Source organism: Ricinus communis, chromosome 5 (genome assembly GCF_019578655.1).
Source record: "Ricinus communis isolate WT05 ecotype wild-type chromosome 5, ASM1957865v1, whole genome shotgun sequence".
NCBI lineage: Eukaryota > Viridiplantae > Streptophyta > Magnoliopsida > Malpighiales > Euphorbiaceae > Ricinus > Ricinus communis.
In genome coordinates this window covers 21,185,624-21,195,912 of record NC_063260.1, presented here as the reverse complement: position 1 = coordinate 21,195,912, position 10,289 = coordinate 21,185,624, and the positions used below count along the sequence as shown (strand labels likewise).

The window sequence follows — 10,289 nt, the reverse complement described above, 5'->3', positions numbered from 1 at the left end:
TCTTCTTCTTTTTTTATTTCTTTTCTTTCAAATAAAATAAATTTTTTAATAGATTTTAACCAAACGAATTTCGGCGGGCTGAATAAGTGATGCACCAAGGGAGTTTTATTGCCTGTACTTCAAACCCATCAATAATACACGGAAGTTGAAAGTTGTAAAATAGCGACAATTAAGTTTCTCAAGCAGGTATACACGTTTACATATTGGTTAATCAGACTTTTCAATTGGAAACAAAAAAGAAGATTAAAGGTGATTGATGCAACTTCCTCCTGGACGCCTGTCAATATTTCCTTGCTAACACAGCCATAAAAATTTATAACATTGATTGTGCAAGAAATTTATACAATGAGTATATAACAAGTTAAGAAATTTATACTCCCAGATCTAGCACTCTTCTAACATCCACAGTATAATTATAGCTCTCCAGGTCTTTAAGTAATGATATAACAAACTACTAGCATTGCCTATCTTTTGATCAAATTAGATATTAATTAATGGATCCTCTCTTCTGTATTAGCAAAGGTACCTTCTAGCACGGGGTTGAGTATGTGTCAAAATCAAGTTTTGGAGAGATTTGAAGAATGGAGATGCAGACGATTCAATAATTCCGGATTCACCAGTATCGCGGAAGTGCAACTCAGTCCTGCAAGTATCGCATAAGAGATGCATCAAAGAATTTGAATGGAAATCTGAAAATTCTTGGATAAACTCTAAAGAAAATGGAAATAAATCAAATTCAAAACATGTTATTTTTGGTTCTGTTCGATTCAATGTAGAGATAAAATTGCATGTTATATGAACCGAGTGACCAGCAATATGAAACCTGGTTTACCTTTCCTGAATTACATGACACGAATTTACTCTCATAAAATGACATACCAAAACTCACCTAGCCACAAAGTTTTGAACCATTCTCAAATTAATATTCTCAGGGCCTTTATTCTTAGTGACACTAGTAACTAGTAGAACACGATGAAAACATAATCTCCAAACTATTACTCATAACATGCCATTGGCTCTCTGAATAAACAATACAGTGGTGACTAGTGCAAAAAGAAAACTCCATATCTAGGGGATCTTCTCAAGTGCACAGTTAAAACACCTAAAAAAGTTATTCTGAAGAAAAACATATTCATGTTATTGCTTAGGCCCACTCCCTCCATGTAGTTTATCTTATTACTATTACTATGCTAGTATCTATGACAGCCGCAAGGTTAAATTTAAAAACTTGTTTGCAAACCTGAACCTGTGAAATGTTCATTTGATGCTTGGGCTGTCCTTGTTCTTGTTCATGTTGGCGCTGTTGCATTGATGGTGTTTGTAGTTGTTGATAGTGTTGTTGCTGCAGTTGCAATTGCAACTGTTGATGCTGTGGCTGTTGCAGTCCCAGCTGTTGCTGTTGCTGTATGTTAACTAGATGCTGTTGCTGATACGATTGCTGCTGTAGTAGTTGTTGCGGTTGCTGTTGCAGTTGTCCTTCTTGTTGTTGCTGAAGCTGTTGCAGCTGCTGCTGTTGATAGGGTAATTGCTGCTGTTGCAATTGTGGTCCTTGCTGTTGTTGAAGATATTGCATTTGCAGCAACTGGTGCTGATATTGTTGTTGCAAAAGCTGTTGTTGCTGTTGTGGTTGTTGATGTTGCAGAAGCTGCTGCTGTTGCCATAGAATCTGCTGTTGCTGTTGCTGGTAATAATAATGTTGCCACATCTGATTATGTGATTGGTTATTTTGCAAGACCCCTTGTTGCTCATTGTTTTGTATAGGATTTTGAGACATCTGTGGTTGAGGATACAAGACAGGTTGTACAGCTGGTTGGGATTGACATGCAGGGGGGAGATTCTGCTGTTGCAGATTATGCATTGACCAACCTTGAGATACTGTTAGATTAGTATGAACAGTAGAAGCTGGATACTGACTTTGAACTTGACCACCTTGCTTAACTTGTGGATTCTGTGAAGACTGACATTGAGATTGGTAATCTTGATTCATGGGCATTTGAGAGCCATTTTCAGTTCGTTGGTATGTACGTTGAGGAGAAGTCTGCCGCTGTTTATACAGCCTTTTATGTGAATGCCCACGAAACCTGAATTTGGAGTCTCTACGAAATCTGTCAGAATTACTCTTTTGATGCCAGTTTCTACCAATATTGGCTAGATTCTGTGGCTGTGGAAATGCTTGTGCCATCACATTCTGATTACTTGCTGAAGATGAAGGACTCGCATACCCATGATTAGCTTCAGCAGAGACCGTTGCTGGAATGCTCACTATGCTGGATATACTAGGATCAAGTTTAACATTCTGGCTAGTCTCTAGCATAGTTTCATTTGACGTGCTATGTCTCTGAGCTAATTCACTTTTCTGCAAACCTTCATCTGACAAACTGGTATTTCTAGGAGCTCCATAATCATCAGAAACGGGGCTGATTGGGCTGGGAGATTTGGAATCCTGGGGATCTAAGGATAGTCTCTCCAGTGAAGGTGGCTTCAAATCCTGTTCAGACTCCTGGCCGAACTCTTTCTCAACATCATGTTCTTTAGAGAATTCCAATGAAGCTGGCATATTTTCAGTTCGATTAGCACCTTGACATTTTGGTTTGATAACATCTCCAGATGGCTCTGAAACTTTGAGAGGCACCGGACAAACAACCTCGTGTATAATGTTGTCAGATTCTCCTGATTGAAGCACATCAACATTCTCCTGGTCAGAATGCTCCCGGTGATTTTCTGACAATGGTGATTCTTGGACTGCTGCCCGGTTAGGTAACATATCATGATTTGTTAATAATGGTAATTTTTGGTCAGTGGCAGGATGAGCAACCTGAGTATCATTTATTTGTGGGGAGGATAGTTTCTTTTCTTCCAGTGATGACTGAATCAGGCAGTGAGAACTAGAATCTCCAGAAAGCTGATGAGGCAGATTCACGAGGGTTTCTTCTTCTTCCATATCTATTTTCCATTGTGTAGTTCCCATAGCTGGATGAAACAAAGCAGTCCTTGCAGTAGATGGAAACAATTTAACATGCCGATGCCATGCCTTTCTCACATCATTCACAGTTCCACAAAGGTCAACAAACTGTTGTCAATGCACATTTGTTACTAGAGATTTTATATAGAAAGAGCAATAGCCACATTGTGCGCGTAATAATAAAATGGTTCAGAAATTAAGCTAACCAGTTCAAGTAATTTGTGGCCTCAGATGCAAATCAATCCTATAATTATCATTATTGACTCATGCATAAAATATACAGAAGAAAAAATTTAAACATCTCCTGTAAAATCATTCTTCATATTACTTTATACTAATTATGAATAAAAGTTACATTAGCAGTCAAAAGGATCTTACGAAAAGACATTTTAAAGTACATGATTTGGAAAGACAAAAACTCGTATGATATGACAAATCACCAAAACCAATTTGAAATGTAAATTTGCATCCCACTTTATCCCAGACTGAGAGAATGGGAAAAGAAAAATAAAGTTAGAGGTTAAAGTTAACCTCTAGGTATAGTCTTGATATGTCCTCTCCATCTTTTGCACTCAAACCTTGAGATACACTTGTCCCTGGAGATATTGCATTCGCAACAATGGTATCTATCACATTCATATGCCTTGACCCTCCATGAGTTGTTGCAAATTTTATTAACTCCTGTACAAATAACAAAAAAGCGACCATTTCAAGTTTCTGGAAACTGTCCTATAACAGTTGGAAATTTGCACAAAGCTATAATCCAAAAACAATTTATCTAAAAGTACCAAAACCCCAACTTGAGAAATAGCAGAAAATTAGCATTCTTCTTTCTAGACCTGAAAATGGTGATATAGAAAGGCAGATATACCTCTATAAGTAATTTGCAGTGAGGCACATGCTTGATTCCATCTATCAAGATGTCTCTGGCAGTATCTTCACTATCAGTAGTCTACAAACCAGAAGAACTGTAAGAGTGGAAATATTAACTGAGCAAGAAAGAAATGGTCAAGTAACAAACACCATAGATGAAATTTCAATTTTTTGCAAAAAGTCACATCTAACCAACTTAAAAACAACTTACATGCGTCAGCAGCCCAAAATCACTCAAGGAATCACAGATATATAACATCCAAGGAATTCAAATGTAATTTATCTTTTTCATGAAAGAAGATGAATAATTTTGGGAAGCAGAGAGAAGTAATTTATAATATTGCAAAAGCAACATATGATCAAAAGATGTATTTGACATGGGAAAATAATGATCAAAATCTAGAAATGGATAGATATTAAGTGATAAAAGTAGTCAAATACATAAAATTGGACTAGCAAGAAAAACCTACCATGTATTTAAGTCGAGAAAAGTGAACATACAGAATAGAAAGTATATGCCATTTTTCCATCTTTGCAGCCATTTCTATTGCTTCTTTGTATATAGTAGAAGCCGCTATGAAATTTCCCTGTTCATGAAAGAAAAATATATAGTCATTACTGATCTGGACAGCATAAGCAGTTGGATTCTTTTGTTTTCATAATAACAGAAGAATTGATCAATGAGTTACATACTAGACGTTTTTCCATGTTAGATCTAATTACGACATTCTCAACAAAGTCCAGATCTGATTCTTTACTGCATCGAAGAAAGGAAGCATGTGCATTAGACACATCTCCTATGTGCTCCTTAAACCTGGCATTGAACAGATGAATCACTGACACCCTCTGCAACAAATATATAAGTGAGCCATAAACATCTTTAGTCAAGTATAAAGCAATTGAGTCAAAGCATCCTGTAGAATCATCCAATAGTTTCAGGATCTCATAGTTGTGCTGAAATAACAACCAATCAAGCTTATCCAGAGCTATGTGCATAATCATACAAACCACAGGCCAAATCAAGGCAATAATCCATGACGAAAGTGGAAATGGACTCACCATTAACAACGTTAAACATGTGATTGTAGATGTTTAAGTAAACTTCCCTTTATTTACAAAAAGGACTGGACGGTTTACAAGCAGTACAATCCTTAAGCTGTTATGGGTTCCACATTAATTTAAAAAGGTTTTAACACCTTTCAATGAACCTACTTAGTTTCCTAATTAATAGAGTTTGAGATCCATCATCAAGATCCTAACTTTTACCAAGTCACCAAAACTCTTTGCAATTTGTAGAATAATGAAAAAGTCAAATCAATTTTAGGGCAAGATTTAGTTATATTATGCACAATATCACGTGCTTGAACTTCTGACTCAAAATTGAACTAAATAAAAGAGACTAGGAATTGTGGGTGGGGGACACTTGAGTCAGCCGCCGGCGCCCAATTGCGTCTTGACCCATATCCAACTTTTGGGCCAATTCCCCCTTGGATTACTGAAAATGCAGTATTCTTCAATCACTTCAACAACATATATTATTAAATAAATAAGTGAGAGTTTATTTCTTTGCATTACTAGTTATTTGTCAGAGAAGCTAAACGGAATTGTTAATTCAAAGATTTCCACTGCAATCATTATTCACTTTACAGAAAGAAAAAAGAAAAGGATGAACAACACCATAAGAGATGCAATTGATAATTTTGGTGTCTTCATGATGAAAGGACAGACTTCTAGTTAAGAAGATATACACCTTTAGAAAGATTTGGGTTGCTCGATCCAATGCGAGGTTCGCAATCTCTCTTCCTCCCTTACTTTCCATGAACTCCACATAACGCATCCAAAACTCAGGATAATTAGCACAAGGAATTAAGCATCTTTCATAAAGTTTGACAGCCTACATTTGATAATTAAGGAATTTCAGATGCAATAGATCAATGGGTACAATCTGAATAAGCATCAGAAAGGTATAAACCATACCCAGTCAAAATCTCCATGCAACTCAGCAAAGTTCAGATAGCAGTTCCAATTTTCCAACTGACTTGCATTGAGTGGCTTGACATGGAAATAGGGCCTCTTAATACGAGTCTCAAAGTAACTTATCTTTTCATTCAACTTAGAAGCTTCTTGAAAGAACAATTCTCCGATAGCTTTATAATTTTGCAGCACTTTAGACCTTGCTGAGCCAATGGATGGATCCAGAAGCTTTTTAATAATGCAAATGATGTCATCATGGTTATAATGTATAGAAGCTTCAGTATCAGGCATAAGCTCCACTAACTCTGTCAAACTACAATTGCTACAAGATTCCATTTCTGTCTCCCAAACTTCCACCAACTTCTTAAAACTGAAATTGAAATCAAAGACCAGCGTGTCATACATCTGAATAATACCATATACCCAATGAGGCAAGAAAATAGAAGAGAAACTTGTAAAAATGTGGAATAAAGAAATTTACAGAATTAAGCAGATATGACAAATGAAATGTAACTACAGCAGTAAACAGTAACCCTCAAACAGACTTCACTTCTTTTTCTTCTTTTTCTTTAAGGTAGATATTAGAAAACAAAGCTTTCAAAATACTTCAAATGAAACTCATACGAAAAAGACATACCTATCATAATAGTGATGCAACTTTTTGGTCGGAAACCTTAGTGTTTGGATGTAAATATGAGCAAGAGAACTCCAATGTTTCAGAGAGAACTCAAACTCAATGTATTTATCCCACAAGGCATGGCATAAGTAATCCTTTCCCACAAAAGATAAGGCTCTTTTGAATAATCTGTTAGATAAGGTTAGAAAAGACTATTAATTAACTTAAACATTCCTCCTTCATTGAGCAAAAAGATTAAAAAGTTTAAAACATCAGGGATATAGTACACAGATTGGACGTGGTTATAATTGAAGCATCCTATTAGCTTAATATAAATATATGATGAGACAGGACAGAGTGAGTATTTCAATAACTGTGTTTCAGGATACAAAGTCATTTGCAGAATTTAAGTTCAATGGAAATTTTAAGCAAGCAATTTTACATTATGAGGCTGGTAACAATTCCATTTTACAGTCTCCAAATTATAGAAGGGTGAGTGTATAAAATGATTGCAACAGTGCTGCCACTAACAATCAGATAGGACTGCTATAGTCTCATAATTGAGGCAGATGCAGCCTGTAAAGCGAACAAAGGCGTCAAGACATGATGGCTGATATGTGAACTCGGTCATTTTTTATGGAATGTCAAGGTATTCGAGTTTCAAGAAGCAACCGAGTATATCATCTTCAAATCTTGCACATGCATTTCTAAAGCAGGACTAATAATAATAAGGAAGCATGGGTTTTGTCAGTTACCAAATTTATAAAATCATGATTTGGAAAACGGATTATTCAAAAGAGACACAGAAGTGCCAAAACAGGTCTCCTTGGTAATCAATACAGACTCTAAGTTGATTAGAAGTTACCTCCGAACGTCAGACGGATCCTCAAAAGAAAGTGTCCCGAAATCGCAGTAGTCAACCCACAAATCAACAGAATATGTTGCCGATAACACAGCTCGTTCAAAGACTTGAACCACCTTATCAATGGTGGACAAACGAATGTTGTGATTAACATACTTCCTCCAATAACCATAACACAGAGGAAACTCGGACAAGAACGAGTCATACACTAAGCGTATATCCTCTATGCTGTCCTGCAAAATCAAGCAGACCCATATTTGTACCCATCAAATCTTGCACATTAAAATATAAATGTTGCTCATACATTTACTGCAATTTTTACTAGATTGTACATGAATTTACTGTCCAAACTTCAACATTTATCCAATTCCAGTGTTCTATCAAGGTTTGAACTTCATTCAACAGTATTAATATAAGAATCATAGAACCAAACTGGAAACAACCAAAAGAAGAGATTTTGAACAGATATAACATACAAATTAGTAAAACTGGAGCCAGAAAGAGAAACAAAATGTTTGCTATTTAATTGAACTTACTTACAGGATAACTTTTTTCAACCTCTGATATAAGTGAAGTCCATTCATCAAACTCTAATGAGCCATTTGCAATAATTTCATTTAGTTTAGCCTTGTTAATAACAACAACTGGTGCAGCAAACAAACAAAAACTGATTAGTTATCGCATATAGACCTCCTTTTTCTTTCTTTTACTTATAATAATTAATTCTCAGATTATTCAATTTATTTTACTCACAAATTAAGTAAATTATCAGCAACGATCGAAAAAAAAGAAGAAAAAACGCAACCTTTAGCTTAACACATAAACTAAGAGTAGAAAGCGAGATATTATATTCATATATATATTTTTACCGGTAGAATCTCCAGTATTTGAAATTTGCTCCCTCATTACTTAATCAAAGTTTCAGCTTCTTTTGTGATTATAATTTAGAGCTGTTTCGAATCGATTTTATGCAAGAGTGACTGACAGAAAGAGCGCTTCAACTATTGGACTAAACTTTCTGGCCTGGCCCATTTAATAGGCCTTTTTGCTCCAAGTTTAGCCCGTAACTTCTAATACTTTCAGGAGATTGTAAAGCATCCCAATTATTATTAAAAAAAAAAAAAATCTGAAGAAAACGATGATAATTATTTTTTAATTTAAATAATTAACCAATGTTTGAATTCTAAACTGAAAGATAGCCGAGACAACGCATATAAGAAATAATTTTTTTAAAAACTACATATTAAATAATAGGAATTAGCTACTCTAGCTATTTATTTTGTCAAGTTATATTAATATCACTTATATAATCATTTTTCGTGATATTAAATATTAATCAAATAAAATTATAATATTAGACACATTATAATATTAAATGCTAGTTAAATAAAAAGGCAATATTAATATTTTATTAAAATAAATTAATAGTTAAATATAATTTTAGAAAATCAGATATTAAAATTAAATTAGCCCCCAGTACCACTAATTCCTAAGTACATTATAGCATATAGTCATCTTAATTAATCCAGCTATACAAATGATAATTAATTCATATTTACTCAATACAAAATACAAATTTTCTTAAATATACGTATAGTTTTCTACATATACCTTTTGAAATAACTTTTAATTATATACATATTTAATTTTAAATCTTTTAATCCTTAATAAGGAGAATTATACATATTGTTATTGCATATAATATTTAAGAGAATTTAGTTTTTAATGGATTATACAAAAACACATGCATTATTATTATTAATTTTTTTGCTTCAATTATTATTATTATTAGCAGTAGTAGTTTTTGTTTTTTTAGCGTTGTACTAAAAAAAGGTGATAACATTATGGAATGTATTAAGATTTTTGTAATTGGGTGGCGTTTGTAGTAGTCACTCGTATTTATTTTTATTAAGATGTAATTGGTTTCTAATATAACTTGGGAATCTATATTATTCATAATACTATTTAATGAATTTCTTTTAGATTTTATTTATTAAATAAATATACTAAGAATGTCATACCTTACTTTTTATTACTGTAATTTTGATAAATAGCTTCAGAAAAAATGTCAGTAAAGAGAAGAAAGAAAGAAGAGGGAGAGCACTTAACTAAAATAATTAGCTCATTTAATCATACATATTATCAGTTTATCGGAGTTAATTATGGCCAGTTACAATAACAAAGATCTGTTTTGTTGAAGCTAATGATATGCTAAAAGCTACAGTTGAAAAGTTATCAGTGCCTGTCCGTATCCCCTGTGACTTATTGATCATGGCAAGCACCTCTCCATGCACATAACGTTCAAAAACAACATAAATACCAGCTTCCCTATAAAAACCCTATATGGTTTCACACCATCTCTCAAATATCTATCTCTCTTTCTTTATATTTTCCTCTCAAAAATGGCTTGCAGTCTTAAGCTTGTTGTTTTCATTGCTTTCTTAGCAGCTAGTTTAAACAACGAGGCCATGGCCTCAGGCTCAAACCTCGCGGCTCGACTGAAATTAGATGAAGAATCGTCAAACTGTTGGGACTCTCTGATCCAACTTGAAGCTTGCACTACTGAGATAATCCTTTTCTTTCTCAATGGCGAAACACATTTAGGTCACGGTTGTTGCCAAGCTATACGTACCATCAGTGAACAATGCTGGCCTAATTTGATTGATACACTAGGGTTTACTACAGAAGAGGGTGACATACTTGAAGGATATTGCATTAAAGAGGATGGTAATTCCTCTCCGCCACCGCCATCTCCGTCGAATGTGGTGCCTAATACGGTCGTTCGCGAGCAGTACCCTTTGGTTCCTTGAGTGCAGATCGTTTGGATTTGAATGAAAAATATAATATTAAATATTGGGTTATGGTTGGTTTGGCCTAGCGTGCGTTGTTTTAATTATAATTAAGGTGTTCTGCGAGTTGGTTATGTTATTTTGGTCACGCTTTTCTGTTTTCTGGAACTCTTAATTAAATCATGGTATAGCTATTTTGCACCATGTTATTAT

The 10,289-nt window shown here is 34.5% G+C and overlaps 2 protein-coding genes across 5 annotated transcripts; one reads left to right on the top strand and one right to left on the bottom strand.

Moving 5' to 3' along the window:
- Positions 1-291: 291 nt before the first annotated feature.
- Positions 292-8,278, bottom strand: LOC8276148 (pre-mRNA-processing factor 39-2). 4 transcript variants are annotated; one of them, XM_048374583.1, is made up of 12 exons: positions 8,157-8,278; positions 7,828-7,931; positions 7,291-7,520; positions 6,447-6,614; positions 5,813-6,179; positions 5,586-5,729; positions 4,529-4,681; positions 4,306-4,422; positions 3,834-3,914; positions 3,494-3,643; positions 1,241-3,070; positions 292-643 (listed from the first exon to the last, which is right to left on the bottom strand). In XM_048374583.1, exons 1-12 carry the CDS (start codon positions 8,191-8,193, stop codon positions 638-640), a joined length of 3,387 nt encoding a protein of 1,128 aa, XP_048230540.1. In that variant the 5' UTR covers positions 8,194-8,278; the 3' UTR covers positions 292-637. The 4 variants fall into 4 exon arrangements, with proteins under 4 accessions (XP_048230540.1, XP_048230541.1, XP_048230542.1 ...); XM_048374584.1 differs by having other exon boundaries at positions 1,247-3,070; XM_048374585.1 differs by lacking the exon at positions 6,447-6,614.
- Positions 8,279-9,683: 1,405 nt separating this feature from the next.
- LOC8284024 (egg cell-secreted protein 1.1) lies at positions 9,684-10,262 on the top strand. Its single transcript, XM_002519700.2, has one exon. The coding sequence runs from the start codon at positions 9,690-9,692 to the stop codon at positions 10,095-10,097; it is 408 nt and encodes a 135-aa protein (XP_002519746.1). The 5' UTR covers positions 9,684-9,689; the 3' UTR covers positions 10,098-10,262.
- The last annotated feature ends 27 nt before the right edge of the window (positions 10,263-10,289 follow it).